Source organism: Megalobrama amblycephala, linkage group LG21 (assembly GCF_018812025.1).
Source record: "Megalobrama amblycephala isolate DHTTF-2021 linkage group LG21, ASM1881202v1, whole genome shotgun sequence".
NCBI lineage: Eukaryota > Metazoa > Chordata > Actinopteri > Cypriniformes > Xenocyprididae > Megalobrama > Megalobrama amblycephala.
In genome coordinates this window covers 745,540-767,245 of record NC_063064.1, presented here as the reverse complement: position 1 = coordinate 767,245, position 21,706 = coordinate 745,540, and the positions used below count along the sequence as shown (strand labels likewise).

The window sequence follows — 21,706 nt, the reverse complement described above, 5'->3', positions numbered from 1 at the left end:
ATTATTTTAAGAGACCATTCAAAGGATGGCACACACATCTATCGCTGTATGTTTGTTTAACATTTAAGCTAGCTAGTGCGCTGAAAGTTGGCGACTTTTCACCTATAAAACAGAAACTTGCTGATTTGTACTAGATAAAACCAACACATCATTACATATGCATCGATTATTTTACCTGTTATGAAGTGTGCACTGCAAACACGAGTATTATTTATGATCGTCTCCGTCCAGTCTGTACGCCGTATTGCATTCAACCACAATTATCTTTTGGATTTCTGTGAAGGAATGTCTGCCGGGATCTGGTAAAACTTTAGTTTTGAACCAAAAGTCCTGTTCCTTCTATTCTGGCAGCCAGGGCTGGACTGGGACAAAAAAATGGCCCTGGCATTTTTGCTCAGACCGGCCCACCACAATCGGTCGGACACCATGCACCCACCCAGTACACCATCCTTGCAGTCCCTGTAAATATGCATACCTACTGTTCCATTCCCCAAAGCCCCTACAAAGCTGAGTAGTAAGTGCAAGTGGACCAGTGTACTCACTCTCTCTTGATAGGGCCTACACACCAATGGACAGCAAAGATCAGAAAAAAAATCTTATTTTAAGTGTTTAACTTTGCATTATAATCTTGATGGACAATGTGCTCCATGTTATAAAAGCTAGTTAACCCTTAGAACATGGATGTAGAATACTGATAATTCTATAAAGAAATATTTTTTTCATTTTTTTTCAACGAAACAGACAGAAGAAAAACTATAATTTACAATTACAAATATACTTTGTTTTAAAGAGCACAAACCCCTCTTTAAGTGTCAAACATTTACCTCTTATTGTTTAGATACTCCCCATTAAAAACAATGAAAAAGAAAACTATACTACCAAATTACTCGCAAAAAATGTCCTAATAAAATGATATACATGTTATTCACTTGCCATAAACAACCAAGTGTTCATACCAGAGTAATAGGGTACAAGAGCTACAAAACATAACTTTTTATAGCTGAAAAGTGAGATCTAGTAGACCATCATCACGACTAACGGCTGTAAATAGACACCTATAGTCTCGTTGTGAAATAAACACATCATCAGTAATATTACATTAAAATAATAACCTGAATTTTTTTTTTGAAAAATCAAATTGCATCATTTCAGGTTTTTCTAGTTAATGAGAAGGGCCGTTACTGCATAAGTGAACTCTGATAGCTACAAGGGCACTGCTAGCTACAAAAAAACAGTGCAAAATAGCTTTTGCTGTGCTATTTGACTTTAGCTGACTGAGTGACCAGTGCAGTAGGTGACAGTCTGACTTTATAATAACGACGACGATTATGTTGTCTTATAGCCTAATATTCATTAATTTAGGTAAAGCATCATCATCGTCGTCGTCGCATCATGAGTCCCTCGCTCCCTCCCTCCCTGTTAATCATGTAACTACCCTGCTTACCGCTTCTATTATACTCTCCTGCTTATTCTGTCCCTCATTGGCTTCACTGTCAAACACCTGCTGCTCCTCTGCCTGACAGGTGTCTCCTCCATGTTCTTCTATGTTCTTGCACGTCGTCAGGTACTGTAAACTGAAGCTACTGTAACCGTACTAAACATGTCAGTAATTTTTGCACGTTGAGGCATCAACCTCTAATTTTTTTTTATTTTTTTGCCCGCAACTTCTCCGCACCCCCCTTGCACTTGAGCTTTTGTTTCTCCATCCTCCTAATCCACAGATGTTTTGGCTCTGAGCCACTGCATCTGACACACGAAACACAGGGGACGGGGTGGAGTCTGTTAAGAGATGTGATTGGGCCAGCCCAGTGTCAGTATGGAAAATGAACCAATGGGCCGCTGTCCCTGCTTTATGGGCCGGTCGTTGGCCAATTTTATGTTTATTAAAAAAAAAAAAAAAATTCATATCATATCGCGGCCCCGCCCCCAAGTGCGTCGGCCCACCGGGCATTTGCCCGGTATGCCAGATTACCAGTCCAGGCCTGCTGGCAGCCAAAAACACAACAAAACGACATTTTAAAGTCAAAACCTCAAACTTTTAGCACGCCTGCTATGAGTTCTTATTTATGTTTTGCCTCCAGCTAGAGCGGTGACGTCACAGTGACGTAGGCGATTAAGGGGTCTATAGCCATACCTCTTTTTCACAGACACAGATCCCCATGAGAAAACCTAAAAAAAAAAGAGAATATGTAACAGTAAAAGCCTTGACTGATAGCATTTCTAAAATTCTTTGTAAAATCTTTGTAAACGTCTGCAATGATATATGTGAACTGATATTTAGACAGTGAAGTCATTTGAATACACAGCAAAAGTTATTTTATCTGCTAACAAGGCTTTGTAGAATTAATCCACTGTCTTGTGCCTGTGCTTTCAGTCAGTTCAGTATAATGATATATTCTTATTTATGAGATATACATATATATATTTTAAAAAATCCTTTCTGCAAAACTGTACAATATGTAAAAAGTGTCTTAGTTAAGCAGAATTATGGCTGAAGCATTAAAAGGTACCTATTATGCCCCTTTTTACAAGATGTAAAATGGAGACTCTGGAGACTGTAAGCTGGATCACGAACAGTTGATCCATTTTTAAGTAACAACTTTTTAGCAAAACCTATGTTTTGTAATGTCCCTTTAGATTGACCCTAGTTCACAAAGCAGTCTGGAGTGAAATGATTCATGCAGAGATAAACAAATATTTTGGGGCACATACCTTCAAAAATTAATCACCTGCATCCTCAGTGGCTCAGATGTTGGGAGAACATGAAGACTCCTATGTTCAGTCTTATGTCCAACAACAGAACGCCAGGATTGTTTACGGACATTGTTGACGCTACAGCTGCTTGAGCGCGGAGAAAATGGCGGACAGCGTACAACTCGCTGAGTGCGGAAACTCTGGTAATGCAGGACTGTCAGTCAGCGGCGGTGGGCGGGGCTTGAGCAGTGTGACGTCACACCGCTCAGAGAATCATTATGTCCAAACACCATGTGAAAGTGGATTTTGCATAATAGGTGCCCTTTAAAAGTCAGAATTCTGTCTCTCAGAAGCATTAAAAGAACAATGGTGAGGCAAAAACACGCACTGGATACAATTTACTGTCAGATTTTAGATATTTATCAAATAATTTAAAAGGATTTTGAAATTAAAAGTTAAATTATACACCATAACAAACATGCAGTATTCAGTGCGTTCTCTATGATGAAGAGTTTGAGATTGAGCCCCTCCGTTTGTCTGGAGCCCCTAAAAAAACGACCCAGTGTGTAGTATATTTACAAACCCTGGTTATTTATTTGAATCAATTTTATTTTTATCAAACAAATTAGCTCCCACTGGGCCTTAGCCACCCTTATATGCCCACTTGAATTTTACTAACAGCTCTGGAGTCTCCAGTGTGGTCCTTTGATTAATGGGTCTGCAGATAGGGCATGTAATGTCTCAAGCGCTTGGGGGGAAGCATTGTCAGAATAAATAAAATGTTGAAAGCATTGACCTCTGTAATTACCAGAGACTTGGCATTAGGTGATGGCATTAAAATAACGTTCTCTTGCGTGTGTGTGTGATTTAATGACATACATATGACAACTGATTCAGCTGTAGATCTGAGAGCGGGTGGTGCCTCGCGGGCTGATAAGTGCTCACTATAAATCCTCAAAGGGGGAATTGAGAGCAACTAATACCAGCTGCTGCAGAAACCTGAGGATGCTTTTCTGTCGCGCTCCGCTCTTCTGGCACCCCGCAAATCTGAAACAAATGACAGACTGCTGCATCCATGTGGGAATAAAAGAGTAACGAGCAAAATGATACTTTTAACTGCAGTTGGATCACTCAGCGCTTCTGGTCAATCCTGGATTTTAAACTGATCTTTTTCACGGAGACTATCTGGAATTACTGGGATGGCCAATGTGTCATTAATACATTTGGGAATTTTGCTTTTTATTGGACTAACAGTCGCAATGGCCAACGGTGGGTTTAGATTGCATTGCATTTACATGAAGAAAACTTATGTAGCCTACGGTTATTTGACTAAAATCACTCTGTGCATATTATTACAAAAATACATATATAGGCTACTTTTAAGCACAGAACACTTTATATTTTAAAACTTTAAAAATGCCAGTTTATATTGTATAGACGCATAATTGAGGTGTTAGATGATGAATATGAGTTGTTTTATATCGAGGTGACTTCAGTGGTGCGCATTCAGTGGTGCCGACTATTTTAAAGGAATGTTTTTTTTTTTTTTTTTTAAGAAATAAACATATTCTAAATTACGCAAAGTAAATGTGAAGAAAAAATCATTTTCGGATGCAAAGCAAATTGTAATTTGGCGTCAAAAACCTGATGCACAACGACGGCAGTGATCGAACAGCGTGAATCATATTGTTTACCTCCTCCTGAGGTGAAAATACGCGCTCTGACTAAATCTTTGCCTTAAAGTTTGAAACCTTTTGTTTCGAATTTCTTCAGGGTTCAACCCTTCCTTATTGGGTTGTGACCCTGTGCCTCATAGTTCGCACCCTGAATAAACCTGGCTTGACCCTTAAAATAAGCTACTTTCAATGTCACCCATAATAAGGCGAAATTATAGGCCTATTTTGGACTTGAATACATTCTTACATTAAGCAAATTTTTAGGATAATACATCTATCACAAGGTGAATGCTACATACTTTGAACGTTTAAAGTGACCGTGTAAAATGATTTATAGAAAAAAGAGTCAGATAGAAAGGCGTTTATCGTCACATTTTAGTGCTGCTGCAACATGAGATCATTTGAATGTATAGAGTTGCCATTGTTCTAATTAAAGCATTTTCATTTTCAGGCTTTTCCTCGTTTCATGAAGATGCGCTCGTGAAAAACACCGCGAAGGATTTAATTAAAGTATCAAGTGCGACTCCTAAGCAGTTTGGTGATTCTGCTAATAAACCTGGAGCGTGTTATTTCTGCCAGCTCCTAAAACCACGGAGGAGAGCCAAGAGATGCACATGTTACACCTACAAAGACAAGGAGTGTGTTTACTACTGTCACCTGGACATCATCTGGATCAACACACCAGAGTAAGTTTCTGAGGCTGTTGAGTTGCCCATCAAATAACGTCCAGATCAACAGGTGCTCGAACCCCACAAAGGCTTTTCTTTGCCGTGTGGGAGTGTGTTCATGACATGCGGTAATATTTTTGGATGGATTTACTGATCCTCTTACTTTAAAGACAGAGTTGTATTAACAACGGCTATAACAATTTTTAATCGGCATTACATGATGGCATAACATAAATAATACTGAATAAATGTGACAACATTTATGAATAGCCTAGGCTACTTGAACACCATTAAAGCAACACTGTGTAGAATTATTAAGTCTCTAAATTATTTCAGTGGTAGAACAACTCTTAACCGGACGAATTCTACTGCCGCTGCCTCCTAGCGGCCACGGGGCTGCATTCAGTGCGTTTTTTTATGGCCTTCCCTCGCTAACTTCCCTCAGTCTCGTTGAGTCGGATGTACGTCATTGCTTACGTTGCCCACTACTGGCGGAACCCTTGCAAAGGGCTGAATTGGAACATCTTAAAGGTGCCGTAGAACGTCTTTTCAAAAGATGTAATATAAGTCTAAGGTGTACCCTGAATGTGTCTGTGAAGTTTCAGCTCAAAATACCCAATAGATTTTTTTTAATAAATTTTTTTTTAACTGCCTATTTTGGGGCATCATTAATTATGCACTGATTCAGCGCGCGTCCCCTTTAAATCTCTCGCTCCCTGCCCTTCCGAGCTCTCGACTATAAGTGCAGTTATACAGTGCATAAACAAAGTTCACACAGCTAATATAACCCTCAAATGGATCTTTACAAGATGTTCGTCATTCATGCTGCATGCATGCATCGATTCCTGTGAGTATAGTATTTATTTGGATGTTTACATTTGATTCTGAATGAGTTTGAGGCTATATGCTCCGTGGCTAACGGGCTAATGCTACACTGTTGGATAGATTTACAAAGAATGAAGTTGTGTTTATGAATTATACAGACTGCAAGTGTTTAAAAATGACAATAGCGACGGCTCTTGTCTCTGTAAATACAGTACGAAACGATGGTAACTTTAACCACATTTAACATTACATTAGCAAAATGCCAACGAAAGATTTAGAAAGACAATTTACAAATAACACTAAAAATATCATGATATCATGGATCATGTCAGTTATTATTGCTCCATCTGCCATTTTTCGCTATTGTCCTCGCTTGCTTACCTAGTCTGATGATTCAGCTGTGCACAGATCCAGACGTTAATACTGGCTGCCCTTGTGTAATGCCTTGATCATGGGCTGGCATATGCAAATATTGGGGTCATACATATTAATGATCCCTACTGTTACGTAAAAGTCGGTGTTATGTTGAGATTCACCTGTTTTCCGGAGATCTTTTAAACAAATGAGATTTATATAAGAAGGAGGAAGCAATGGAGTTTGAAACTCAACGTATGTCTTTTCCATGTACTGAACTCTTGTTATTCAACTATGCCGAGGTAAATTCAATTTTTGATTCTAGGGCACCTTTAAGCCCTTGATCACTTGGAATCTGCTATGGAGTTGATTTATTTTTTACATTTTTTCTCTTACGAAACTGTTTAATGCAGCATTCTATATGTATATAGGTGTGTTTGGGATATTTTGTTTTAGATATTTAAAAAAAAATGAATATGTCACAGAGTTGTTTGTGGTGGGGTAAATTAAAAGTAATATGTAGTGACGTCACAATCGTGATGCACTGTGGTATAAGGAGCTGCCTGAAGTGTATATATGAAGTAGACTCGCTCCCTCGGTCAAAATCGAGGGAGCAGGGTCTGTCCATATAAACTTCATGAACACACTTCAAAATGGCGGCAGGGATTCCCACGAGGGGAAGTGCTTAGGGAAGTTCACGAGTGCATGTCTAAAAGTGGAGTGGGACGCAGTCCGGGTCGGTACACACAGCCCCGCCCATCCCCTGCCAGCGGAAGAGTGCGACCTGCTTTACGGCACACGTCACATATTTTACTCATAGCCCGGGTGGAGTTAGCCAACAGCTAACTAAAAGACAAAACAATCTAATATGCAAGTCTCAAAACCATGCAGACAACATTTTATTCTATTATACAAATTACACCCTTTGCAAACAATGCTATATGAACTATGCAAGCAAAAAAACTAGGCTAACATACTAGAGTTATTTTTGTCAGCGTACATTTCAATTCTGGAGTAACAATAAATAAAACTATGTAATGATATTTGTAGAACATTTAGCGTAACCCGCCACGGGCTACTTTACCTGGTCGGTGGACATGGTTTCTAAAGAGGTTTCTGTATTTGCCAGTTCCGTCAGCTTAGTCAACAAGTTCATGTATATTGCGCTGCCCACGGGGACGCTTATTACAGCGACAGCATTTACGACACTGGTAACAGACAATTGCGCTTATCAACCACATGGGGGAACCGTGAGCAAATGTTCCATGGTGTTGCCTTAAGAAACCAAAACATTTGTAATTAAGTAAAACTTAATGTGGCAAGAGTTTCTGATTCTTGATAACCATAACCCTTCTTGGGGAAATAAATGACAATCTACTGCACAGATGTGATGCACTTGTAAAATATATGAAACAATCAAACCACCAACTACTGTGACATTTAATTAGAAGAAAAATGGAAGAATAAAACAATTAAAATTTGGTTGCTGAAATGAAAAATAAGGAATGAAAAATGTTTTGCTGCATTATATTTTAACTGTAACTGTATATGACTGCTTAGAAGGAAAGGTGAACTATTACATTTGGCAGTCTATAAAAACTCAACAGAGGCACGTGGACAAACGTTCTCCTTTCTGTCAAAACTGAATTATTTCTGGCCTGCCCCCTCCTTATCAGAGATAAGATTGCGAACGTCTTGTGTAGTTTAAACAATTCACATTCATGAATCTTATCCAAAATGTTCATAATAACAATTTATTGTGCATGATGATGATTAATTTGTCCTTAGAGTAACTTATCTTTATTAAGAGAGCCATAGTAGTTTCAGGAAATGTTTCATGGGCATATAATACTGGCTAAAGAGAAAAGACGGAGATCAAAGAGATGCTTTCATGACAGGATGTTTGCAGGAGTAACTCTTAGCAGATGAGGCCTGTAGCTCCCTGAGTACAGCTGTTCATATTTACTGAGCCTCGGAATCTGCTTCATTCGACATAAGAGTCATTTATTGAGGTGTTACCAAAAAAACCACAAAGTCTAATGAACTGAAAGGTGGCCCATGATGAGCTGAACTGAGATATGTCATGTAATCAATGAGCTGTTACACTCCTCAAACTAACCCTGATGTGTATGATCAGTCTTAGGGTCTGCACTTTTGAGCTGAGGTGTATTTTTAATGAAACACATAGATTGTGTATTTTATAGCATCTGCTATTCTTACTGTTAAATATTACTACATTTATATGTTTTTCTTCTAACTTTCTTGCCCATGAGCACACAGAATCTGCTCATGCTGAAAGCTCTAGATTTCTGCAGAATTGATACGCCTGTCATTCTCTAAAGTTCTATGCTTCCTTGTAACTCTTTGGGAAAAAAGGTTCAGTGTGGTTCTATATAGAACCCCAGGGGTTTTTACTCAATCTTAAAGAACTCTTTATGCCAAAAAAAGTTCTATATAAGGAGAAACATCTTAAATGATTGCATAATGCTTTAATGTTTAATAGGTTATTTCAGTTTTTTTTTTTCATATGATAAAGTATGTTTACAAGCTGTTAAATAAATAAAATGTAATCAAAAAAAAAAAAAAAATGCAATGATCATGCATTAAATGATCCCATGATGGTTACCCCTAAAAATGTCTACATGTGAAGCGCCTGACAGAAGCCTTTAAGTTTCTGTACTCATAGAACTATCAAAGGTTCTTTTTGACTCAGTTTTAAAGAACGCATTATGCCAAAAAGGAGAAATGTCTTAAATAATTGCATAATACTTTCATTGGTTATTTCTCTTTTTTTCTAGTGATAAAGTACATTTATAAGCGGTTTAATACATAAAATATGAAATTAAAAATGAATTACAACAAAATTAATGAATTCATGAAAACTAAATCCATTAAATGAACCCATGATGGGAATCCTTAAAAGGTTCTATATACAAAGCACTTGAAAGAACCTCTTAAAGGTTTAAGCTTTCTTCTAAGAGTGTGCATATTTATTAAACATTAAGGCTCATTTAATAATGCTGACAGCCATCAATAAGAGTGCAGTTATCTCAGTTTTATGTGTTTTACCATATTCCAATCCATGCTCATAGGTGTTTGTACAGTGAGGTTGGGATGCCGATCACATTTATAATCTGGGATGGTCCTGACAGTTTTCTGACCTCCACATTATGCATGGTTCAGTGTCACATTTCAGTCCTCTTGAACGATTGTGTATGTAACCTGCTCCATGAGTGCAAACGAGAGATCAAACTAGGGCAGTGAAACACTGCATAAAGACTCACATTAAATCCTTCTGGTTTAAACTTCCAGCCTCTGACATTTTAAGGTGGATGGAGACATGATATATAGTATAATTTCGAGAGAGAATTTGAACTTTACTTAAAAAAAAAGAAAGAAGCTGGGTCAAATCCTAAGTAAATCAAAGCATTGAAAGCATTTCTCACTTTCGCTGTTTGCCTTTAGGCAGTGCTGCGGTAGTGTTTTCTGTAACTCCAAGGTCATAACCCTTTCCCCTTTCTGTATTGGCAGGCGCACTGTCCCATATGGCATGTCAAGTTATAGAGGCTCCCAGCGGGTACGGCGTTCTGCTGAGGGCAGCGCAGGAGGTCAGCGCTGCGCGTGTGCTTTACACAGCGACCAAGAGTGCACCACTTTCTGCAGTCAGAGGTAATAATAAACCCTCAAACCACTAAAATACCAACAGCTCATTGAAAAAATGTGCCTTTACCTACATTTTTGCAAAACAAAACAAAGCTTTACATACAATTCACTACAGTTTTCAGCTGAAATGAAGAGTAGAGGCAGTAAAATACAGAAAACTTAGAATTCCATTTTGTATTTTTACATGAACTATGTAATTAAAGTTCTATTTTTTAAAACCAAGTATAAATCTCATTAATTTAGTGTTTTGTATGTATTTTTACTCCATTAAAACTAAAGGCAGTAACCATTTAAACAATATATATTTTTTTGTAAACTAATGTTCAGCTGTTAATATTTTCAGATCATCAGTCATCAAGCTCAATAAACACTGATCACAGATATGAAGATGTACCTTTAATTTCAGCTGACTGCTCACTAAAACCCCCACAGTCATCATGTTTTCAGGCCATTTCAAGTTTGATTTTGACGTGATATAAAGTGGTGATATCTAAGTGGCTGAGTTGTTTACTTACATTTTAATTAATAATTCTATTAAGACCAATATTTTCTTTATTCAGGCTGAGGCCTGAATAAATCTATTGCACAAGTCAATCATATCCAATCTTAACTGATCATATCGTGACTTTCCCCCATTCATTCTCAATTACCCCCCACTAAACCCAGCGCAGGCTTTAGGGCAGGGGTCTCAAACTCAAATTGACTGGGGGCCGTTGCTGCGATTGACAACTCATAGGAGGGCCATTTTAACATTCAAGCACAAGAAAGTGTTCATTTCTAAAAAATGTTTTTGCCATACTTAAAAAAAAATATAAACAGCAGTGTCTGTATCATTGTTACATACAGTATTAGTTTTTAACAGTTAGTGCAAATATTTTCCCTTACTTTATTTTAGCTTAAATAAAATCAAAATCTTGCACTGAACAACACTGTACTGAACAAATGCAATCCCTGAATACATTTGTACACTATTCTATTTCTTGCCAGACACCCGTCAGCGCTTCTGCTCACACAGCTGATCACATTTGCCCAAGATGCTGTTTGAGCATCGGTAACGTTTATTGGTAGCATCAGACGCGTTTCGGTGGTTTATATCGACGCTCGCGACTTGCGCGAGTGCTTTTACTGTAATTTAGGCAAGCACGCTCATAACAGAAGCGATGCGGTGCGGTGCGCTTGTTTTTCCAGGCAAGGCGAGATGAAAACGTCTCAACTTTTCATATGACAAGGACCAACCGATGAGCTTCGGCCTTTCCTTAACAACATCGAAAGCTCAGCCAACAGCTGATCATAGCTGTACAGGGCGGGTTTTTATTTCTCATCTCCATAAATACATCCAGTAGTAGAGCTAATGCAAGGGTAACACTTTAGAATAATGGTCCGCCATTAATAAGTAACTAAGCAGGAAGTAATGCAGTACTACATTAACACTTCAGCTACTACTATTAACTAATATAGAAACAAGCTTAACTAATCACTAAGTAATATCAAATTTAAATTACTAATCACAACATTAAAGTGTCTGAGATGTAAGCAATTGTCTGTTTTTACTCTCATCGTGGTCATAAAATCCATCACTAATTACTCAAGTACCTAGTCATTCTTCAAGAACTACTAGTGATCAGGACCATTTTAAAGTGAAAAAGATGTTTTTCACTTTAAAATAATGCTCCTGATCACTAGTAGTTGCTGCATAGTGATTAGGTAACACCTGAGTAATTAATGATGCATTTTATTGACTATATTTAGAGTAAAAATGATGACTGATTACATCTCAGACACACGATAATGTTCTTTACAATTTGTCCGTTAGTTAATAGTTATTAATGATGGTAATCTCAATAGGTAATTATTGATTAGCTAATAAGGAACTATCTTCTAAATTTGATATCACTTAATAATTAGTTAAGCTTGTTTCTATATTAGTTAATAGTAGTAGCTGAAGTGTTAATGTAGTACTACGCAGTTCATGGTTCCATAACACTGACAGACGCCACGGGAGCACAAACGCTTTGGAAAGAAGGAGAAACGTATGTGAATGTGTGAATGGCCCCTTAGAACGGCAACTTTTTTTTGCATATGGAATATGGTATGAGACAACTAGAGAATAATAGCTAATAGCTAATAGCTAATAATAATAATAATTTAGTGGATTCTGTTTTATTTTTGAGATGAGTTGCGGGCCGGGTGGAGGGGGGGGGGTTGTAAATGGCCCGCGGGCCGGCAGTTTGAGACCACTGTTTTAGGCTGTCTGTTAAAACTCAATGTTTCAGTTTTCAGCTGAAATGAAGAGCAGAGGCAGTAAAAGACCGAAAACTTTTATTCCTTTTCACACAAACTATGATTACAGGGGTAGATAATCGATTAAAAAAGGATGAATTAGGTTAAAACTGTAACCCTCATTCCCTGAAAAGGGGAACGGGACACTGCGTCACGTGTGAAAACACTAAAATCTGATTGGTTGCGACAGTCCGTGACGTTATTAGAGGAACGCCCAGAAGTATAAGAGGGTGCCCATAGTACACATCATCAACTTCTTTGTCTGAAGGAGAAGAAAAGAGAGAAGATGAACAATGTTATTTTTTCATCAGCATTCGGACTGAGGCAGGCCAGAACCACCAGAGGCTTTAGTCAGGATCTGGATCGGCGCAGGATGTAATTCCTGAACACTGCTGACTACATCTTCGCCTCTCTAAACTTTCCGACCACTGTCTCAACAGATGTGCCAAAAAGTTCAGAGGGTGAGACTGGGCCATCAAAGAGAAAATTCTTTTCCTTCTCCCTGATGTCTGCCAAGTTCATCCGCAGATGCTTCTCCATGACCACCATCACTACCATCGCTGCCATCGTGCGACTGATAGCAGCAGTTGTTTGTTTAGTGGCCTGGAGAGCTAGATCCGTGGTGGGGCGCAGTTCAGCAACCGCTTCAGGGAACAGTCCCTGGCCCTGATCCAGATCTTTTAGCAGATCTGCCTGGTTGGCCTGCAGCACAGTACACTTCCTAAAATGCTTGCTAGGATTTTCCATGATCCTGTCTTCACCACGCACTGACAATACAAACGGCTCCTGAAGACAAAAAAGTTGATGACGTGTACTACGGGCACCCTCTTATACATCCAGGTGCTCTGCTAATGACAACGCAGACTGTCACCAACCAATCAGATTGGAGTGTTTTCACACATGCTTCAGACACTGGATACGCTGATGGCGTCCCCATAGCGTCCATCCAAGATGAAGTGTAGAGTTCCCATTTGCAAGGGAACTTTTCTTTTTCTTTTTTCTTTTTTCTTTTTTTTTTTTTGCAGTTCCTTACAAAACACTCTTAGAAGAAAATGTTCTATATAGAACCCCTTTGAATTTTCTTCCTAAGAATGTATGGCATGATCTCAAAACACTCTTATTGTAATGCATGGTATGTAAACTAATACATTTTTGACATTTGCATCACATGACCAGCTGTGTGGCGTGTCTTATATAGTAAACTTGCTCAGTAGCTCACCTGGTACAGCATTGCACTTGTGATGTGAAGCACTTTTTTTATAATTTATAAATCAAATGTAAATTCATGTCCCAGTTACACTTAATATTGTCACATTTTCCTGGTTAAATAAACATTACATCAAAAAAGAGAAACCAAATACAGTTTCATTTTGTATTTTTACATTAACTATGTAAGTAATGTTCTGTTTTTTAAAACCAAGTATAAATCTCATTAATTTAGTGTTTCGTATTTTTGTATTTTGTATTTTTATATTTTTACCCTTATCATAACTAAAGGCAGTAACCATTTAAACAATATAGTTTATTTGTAAACTAATGTTCAGCTGTTAATATTTTCAGATCATCAGTCATCAAGCTCAATAAACACTGATCACAGATTAAAATAAGAGGCTGGATTTATCGCACAAATCAATCATATCTGTAGTACTTTGAAAGATAAGTTTGTAGGGAAGGAAGAGGACAGGGTCGACTTTGACTACTGACTGAGCTTTTATTACATAAAACAAAGTTCCAACAAAAAGAATGTGCAACGCACAACAAATAATCCACATCCGAAGAAGGGCTTCACTCCAGTATGATCTCCCGATCAGTCCAAGACAGGTGTGTGTGTGATCTCAGTCAGTAGTCCCTCTCTCTCTCGCACACTCCTGCTTCTCCTGGCGTTTTATCCTGTCTCCGCGCCAATTACTGGAATGAGAAACAGGTGTTTGTAATTTAGATTTAACCCACTCATTTACCACGCGTCTCCCGACGCTCTCTCCAGTTGCAGACCTCGCTGAACCACGGCCCCCTCGCCACATACCCCCACCGCCCGACTCAGGCCGGGGAGCCATCCGAACACCCGACCTGTGGACCACCTTCCACGTTGGTATCCTTCATGCAGTGGAGCTTCTGCAGAGGAGCGTGGTCCGAACAGAGGGTGAATTCCCGTCCCAGGACATAATAGCGGAGGGTGAGGACGGCCCACCTAATGGCCAGACACTCTTTCTCTACGGTGCTGTACTTAGCTTCTCTCTTGGAGAGCTTACGGCTAATGTACAGCACCGGACGTTCCTCCCCCTCTATCTCCTGGGACAGGACAGCACCCAGCCCCCTGTCCGACGCGTCAGTCTGCAACACAAAAGGGAGAGAAAAGTCAGGAGAGTGAAGCAGTGGCCCGCCACATAGAGCAGCCTTCACCTGGGTAAAGGCCTGCTGGCACAGCTCCGTCCACTGGACCATATCTGGTGCATCCTTTTTAGTTAGATCAGTCAACGAGCTGGTGAGGTCCGAATAATTAGGTACAAACCTTCTATAATATCCCGCCAGCCCGAGGAACTGTCTAACCTCCTTTTTGGTCTTGGGGCACACACAGGTCGCAATTGCTGCTGTCTTATCAATTTGGGGACGCACCTGTCCATTCCCCAAGTGGAAGCCCAGATACCTTACTTCCACGCGCCCAATTGCACACTTCTTCGGATTGGCCGTGAGCCCAGCTCCTCTCAGCGATCTCAGGACGGCCCTCAAATGCTGCATATGCCACTGCCAGTCATTACTGAAGATAATAATATCATCCAGATAGGTAGCAGCATATGCACCATGGGGCCGCAAAATTTTATCCATGAGACACTGAAAGGTAGCCGGTGCCCCGAACAGCCCGAATGGAAGTGTAACAAATTGGTGTAATCCGAACGGCGTCGTGAAAGCTGTCTTTTCTTTGGATAATGGCGACAAGGGGATCTGCCAATTTCCCTTTGTTAAGTCCAGTGTCGAATAATATCGAGCCGTACCGAGCCAGTCAAGCAACTCGTCCACCCGTGGCATTGGATACGCGTCGAATTTCGACACTGCGTTCACCTTGCGGTAGTCCACACAGAACTGAACTGAGCCGTCCGTTTTGGGAACCAAAACTATCAGGCTCGCCCAATTACTGCTGGACTCTTCTATTACTCCCATTTCAAGCATTGCCCCTAATTCCGCCTGAACTACCTTTTTCTTATGTTCAGGCAACTTATACGGTTGGGAGGGCGAGAGGTGATCTCCCCCTGGGGCCAGAGCGAGGGATTGTTTTTTGACATTCGCCTCTGGCCCGAGATCATCCTCCCCGCTAATCACCGTCGCCAGCATCACTGATTCTGCCTCATTCCATTTTTTAAGGAGGTTGAAGTGGTAAATTTGACGTGCTCCTCTCCTATCCGATCGTATTACCTCATAATCGAGATCCCCAACTTGCCGTGTAACCTCAAACGGTCCTTGCCACTTTGCCAGTAATTTTGAGCTTGAAGTGGGGAGCAATACAAGCACTTTATCTCCCGGTGAAAATTTGCGTAAATTAGTCCCCCTGTCATACAGTTGGCTCTGTTTGTGCTGGGCTTGTAACAAATTCTCCATGGATAGCCGTCCCAAAGTGTGGAGTTTTGTTCTCAAGTCCATCACATACTGAATTTCGTTTTTGGCCTGAGACGGTCCGTCCTCCCAAGTCTCTCTTAGGACATCCAGCACCACGCGGGGGTGGCGTCCGAAGAGAAGCTCGAAGGGGGAAAACCCCGTGGAGGCTTGCGGGTCTTCTCACACTGCGAATAACAGGGGTTCTAACCACTTATCCCAATTTTTGGCATCTTCCTGAACGAACTTACGAATCATGGATTTAAGCGTGCGGTTAAAACGTTCGACCAGCCCGTCCGTTTGTGGGTGAAAGACGCTGGTACGAATCGATTTAAAGCCCAACAATTCGTAAAGTTCGCGTAACGTGCATGACATAAACGCCGTGCCCTGATCAGTGAGGATTTCTTTCGGAATCCCCACTCAGGAGATTAAACTAAACAGTGCGTTCGCAACACTCTTAGCGGAAATGTTGCGGAGAGCCACTGTTTCGGGGTATCACGTTGCATAATCCACAATGACTAATGCAAAACGATGCCCTCTCGCTGATCGCTCTAATGGCCCGATGAGGTCCATGCCAATTCTTTAGAAGGGGACCTGCATTAATGGGAGGGGGCGCAACGGCGCTTTTGGAGTGGCCGGTGGATTTACCAACTGACATTCACGACAAGACGCGCACCACCTGCGCACATTCTCGTGAATGCCCGGCCAAAAAAATCGGGTCATGAGGCGATTTAGTGTTGCTGTTTGTCCTAAATTTCCCGCCATTGGATTAGAATGAGCCGCTTGGAAAAGCATTTCCCTGCGGCTCTTTGGAACTAACAACTGTGTTGTATCTTCCTTTGTCTGAGTGTCTTGGGTCACTCGATACAACCTATCTTTTATAATCACAAAATATGGATAAGAAAGCGGACGTCCAGGCTGGAGAGGCTGACCGTCGATGGTACTGCCCATTTCAAATGCATGTTTTAACGTCTCATCTTGAGACTGCTCCAGAGGAAAATCATCGCGATCTGAAAGAATCAGTCTTCCAATTTCGCTCTGTTCCTCTGAAGCTGTGCTCACTGGTCCCCGGTCAGTCTCTCCCACCTGCACTCGCACTTCCCTATCCAGCGTTTTTTTTCCCCCAAGAGGCATCCAAGCATAAACAACCCAATAATTTATCAAATGCTGGCCAATTTGTTCCCAAAATTATCGGATGCCGGAGGTGCTGATTAACTGCCACCTCAACACTATGCTTTTGACCCTTAAATTGAATAATGACGGGCACAATAGGGTATTTCACCACATCCCCGTGCACACACCGTACCCTAACCATGCGGCCTGTATCCAATGCCCCAGATGAAATCAGACTTTGATGAACAGAGGTTTGGTTACACCCTGAGTCCACCAAAGCCTGATAGGTACCCCCCTCGATACTCACAGGTATTTGGTACCAGCCAGCCTGACCAGGGGCAGTCTGCGAGTCGTCCGGGACCCGGATCAACGTCCCCACCTCCATCACTGGACACTTATCCACAAAATGCCCCGGGTCCCCGCAACGCCAACAGGCCGGCCCAGACCTGCCCGCCGCTCTCGTGGCAGAGAGTGGGTTAAATGATTGGCGCGGAGAGAGGGGAGAAGCAGGAGCGGGGTCCAACCCGGCAGCAGATGGTCCCGCCCCCCCTGGGCGGGGCTCTGGCTCCGGAGAACTGTCCCTGTTCAGTTCCGCCCCGCCCACGAGGTGGGCCGGGTGGACGAGACCTGGGGAGAGGGACAGGTCTAGAGAGAGAGAGGGGAAGAGAGGGAGAGAGAGAGGTTGATGGTAGAGATTCGCCGACCCCTTGGCACGCCACCATATGGTCCAGCGACGTGGGGCGGTGGCACTGGACCCACTCGGCTGTTTTCCTCGGGAGCCGAGTGATAAACTGCTCCAGCACCACACGATCGATGACCTGATCCACGCCGCTTCCCTCAGCCAATAGGCTTCCCCAGACAGCAACGGCACCAATCGCAGGGACCATTGGTCCCGCAGCCAACCGCAAGCCTCCGCTGACGTGACGAACAAATCCAAGAATGCTTCGGGGTCGTCATTGGGTCCCATTTTATTCAGGGGCAGGTGGGTTTGCACAGCTGACTGCGTGGTGGACTCCGTGCGAACCTCCCGGTCGATCCAGCTCCGGAACCTCTCGCGGTCCTCCTGCTGGGTCTGAAGGATGGCTTGAAACCGACGCTCCTGGTCGGTTCTCAGATCCAGCAGGGCTTGATGCTGTTCCTGATGTAGGACCGCGAGGGATGCGATGAGATCCACAAACCGCACGGAGGACGATGATTGCATGGCAGCGGCCGTCCAACTCCCTTCCCGGGTTTCGGCACCAGTGTAGTACTTTGAAAGATAAGTTCGTAGGGAAGGAAGAGGACAGGGTCGACTTTGACTACTGACTGAGCTTTTATTACATAAAACAAAGTTCCAACAAAAAAGACTGTGCAATGCACAACAAATAATCCACATCCGAAGAAGGGCTTCACTCCAGTATGATCTCCCGATCAGTCCAAGACAGGTGTGTGTGTGATCTCAGTCAGTAGTCCCTCTCTCTCTCGCACACTCCTGCTTCTCCTGGCGCTTTATCCTGTCTCCGCGCCAATTACTGGATTGAGAAACAGGTGTTTGTAATTTAGATTTAACCCACTCATTTACCACGCGTCTCCCGACGCTCTCTCCAGTTGCAGACCTCGCTGAACCACGGCCCCCTCGCCACAATATCCAATCTTAACTGATCATATCCAATCATAGCACGATGGAGGCATTGCCTCTTCTCATGTGAATTTCCCCCATTCATTCTCAATTACCCCCCACTAAACCCAGCGCAGACTTTAGAGGGTCTGTTAAAACTCAATGGGCTCAGAGGAGGCACTCCCGCTACACCTTTACCTGTGACTTTTTGTAATATTTGCATTGATTTATGTTTGTAATAAGGATTATTTTCTGCCTCCCTTGCCTCCTCGGAGGAAACGCCCCTGGTTGTACGTTATTTTCAAAAAAATGTAATAAAGCATTAACCTTTTAGTGCCATTCATTTCCAAACAGCCACAATATAACTACCAACATAATAACATTGCAAGATTCACATTCATCTGTTTCAGTTAAAACTAAACTTGCTTTTAGTGCCATTCATTGGACATGTCACTTTGAAAGTGTTACGAAATGTGCAAGAAGTAACATAATATCATAGCAGAAATGTCACCACAGGCACATTTTTCCTTTAAGCCAGGGTTGTGTGTCTAATATGTATCTGAATGGGATGTGTGGATTCGTACAGATTATGTAGTAATACAGTACAATTATTTGTTGTTTTTTAGATAAAGTTATCTTTATCTAAATAACTTCAAACTTTAGGCGCATACAATGTGACTCTTTTCATTAATAGAATTTAATTTAACTTACACCAGCTTTCGCTATCCCATCAATACTTTGTTTTCTTTTCTGTTGTTCTCCTTCAGTAGGGGCAGGTCAACATGATCATCGATTGGAGCACAGCTAAACTGATATTCACACATCTGTTGGACTGCCTCTTCATTCTTCTGTCCCAACACCTGGAGAATCACCTCAGAGAAAAGGTTCATATCTGTCCAAAAGGAAGGCCATCAGAATTCCATTACGGAGAGGGAGAATTAAAGAGCTGAACGAAGGAACAGAATGTTTTAGGGAGTACTTATGTAAGAATTACATAACAGCAGCTAAGCTAAAGAAGAAGCGATGCATGGATCGCCACTCTCAGTGTGGCCATGTGTGTCTTATGCATTTAAGTGAAATGTCTGTGATGGTCTGAATTTGACTTGCCACTATGATCTGACTTCCAAATCAGACATGCATGGTGGGGTTGGATAAGCATTTTAATGCAGGATAAATAAACTTTTTAGACCAATCGCCATCATGTAATGTGTAAATGACTTTCTTAAAATATGTCTTGAACAATATATTTAAAATAAAATGTACTGTACAGGAAACTCTTCACTGCAACATTGGCTTATTCTAAAAAATATGTTTGTATTTAATATGGTCTTTCATAATTTGATACATGTATTAAGTGTCGTTGTGAGTATAAATAATTAACGGACAGACAAAAGGAAAGCTCCTGGCTCTCTCAGAGCATAAAGGAAACCATGTATTTCATGACTAACCACAAGATGTCCATTTTAAATGCCACAATAATACACAACATATGAATAACTGTCTGCGATACAGAGTATATTCAATAGATTATATATTTATTACACTAACCAAACATTTTACAATACATTCTCCAAATTGAAATAAAATTACAATATTATATTATATTTCAAACCATTACAAGATAAACCATCCTTTATTTATTCAAAGCTTTTAGTCTTTTTTTTTTTTTTTTGAGTCAAAAAACAAAAAAAAACAAAAAGATGAAACTGATAAAATGCATTAACTGAAATGGATTGTGCCTGTTCTCACTTTTCATGGCCGACATATAGGTCATTTGTGCAAAAAGTCCTGTAGAGATTCTCTGTTTATTGTTAAATTAAAACCTTTTCTGTTTTTGTATCCATGAGTTGTATTATTGTTTGTCCCTATGGAGCTCAACTGTGAGAAACAAACATTAAACTAGAGAATGTTGAGATTATTCTGCTGAGCTAATTTGAAACTTGCGGCTCAAATGTAAAATGAATGCCTTCTGGCCTCAGGCTAGAATACGTTCTCATTACTTCACAAAGGTACGTCTTATCCTTTCACACGGGGGGCCAGGCAAGAATTGTTTGCTGTCTTGGAATGTGCCCTCAATACACCCTCCTAACCGAGAAATAAGAGGTCAGACTCATTTCCCATGGTGCATGATGGGAGAAACACAGAGAAGTGTACATCAAAAACAGGTGTATCACAGTTCTCATCTAGAAATATTGTGTTCAAAGATAATAGGCTTTGTGATTTTACATTACTTCAACTCTTTAATATTGTGAAGATCAAGCCAAATGAGAATGACACATTTCACAGCTTATCTGTGTAAAAGCACTTTTTCACAGACATCTATCTACAGCAATGGCAGTAAAACTTAATTTTGACCTGAAATATGGTAGTTTAGTGAATGAGAAGGCTGGCCAGGCTTCAATGATCTAAAAACATACCAGTTTTTTTAACTGTAAAATAAAATGAATGGGCATTTGGATCCTAAAGAGAAATATCTCATTGTTTTACACACAACCTTAGAAAACATCGCATTCATAATACTACGTAATTGATGCAATAATGATGCGTTAACGAAAATGTCTTTTTGTTGGCTGCATGCTGATTTCAGGCCAGTACTCAAACATTTATTATACTCAGCCGACAGAGAATGAACAATTTCTCAGATTTTTACAAGACCACCAAGAGACGGACCATGAGTGAGGTTAATCCACATGAATCTATCACCAAAAACAAAACTCGTTTAACATGTGTTGAGTGAGAAATTTAGTATTTCTATTCATATGACCATAGCGAAGCCTGACTGCAGAAAATCTCCCCGGGACAGTCCATATTTTTCCTGGAGCATTCAGTTACTTTTTTGCTTGATGTGTCCCCTTCAGGATGACTTACTGCACTTTAAGGCTGATTTTGGCTCATTGGCACATTTTATCTGCAGAGCATGACAAAGCTACTATAGATGATAGCTATAATAGTTTAAACAGAGACATTCTCATCCGAGAGAACAAGCAATGCATTTGTTACCAAAAGCTACACACTTATAGAACATGTCAATCTCACTTTACTTCTCTGTAACAGATAAAAGACACAATTTTGTAATTAAAAGGTAACATTTTGGCACTCCTGTCACAGATTAATGTTTTATGGAGTCCTATTACATTCTTCTGTAGTGATTTTGCACTAGCCTCGCACGAGGGCACCACAAATGTAGTTATTTATGGTCATAAATATTAATATTAATATTTTGTATTAATATTAATATTGAGTCAGATGAT

The 21,706-nt window shown here is 40.7% G+C and overlaps 1 protein-coding gene across 1 annotated transcript; it reads left to right on the top strand.

Annotated features, from left to right (window-relative positions):
- Nucleotides 1–3,602: 3,602 nt before the first annotated feature.
- LOC125257168 (endothelin-3) lies at nt 3,603–21,456 on the top strand. Its single transcript, XM_048173638.1, has 4 exons — nt 3,603–3,963; nt 4,822–5,056; nt 9,749–9,886; nt 19,223–21,456. Exons 1-4 carry the CDS (start codon nt 3,894–3,896, stop codon nt 19,239–19,241), a joined length of 462 nt encoding a protein of 153 aa, XP_048029595.1. The 5' UTR covers nt 3,603–3,893; the 3' UTR covers nt 19,242–21,456.
- Nucleotides 21,457–21,706: the final 250 nt, after the last annotated feature.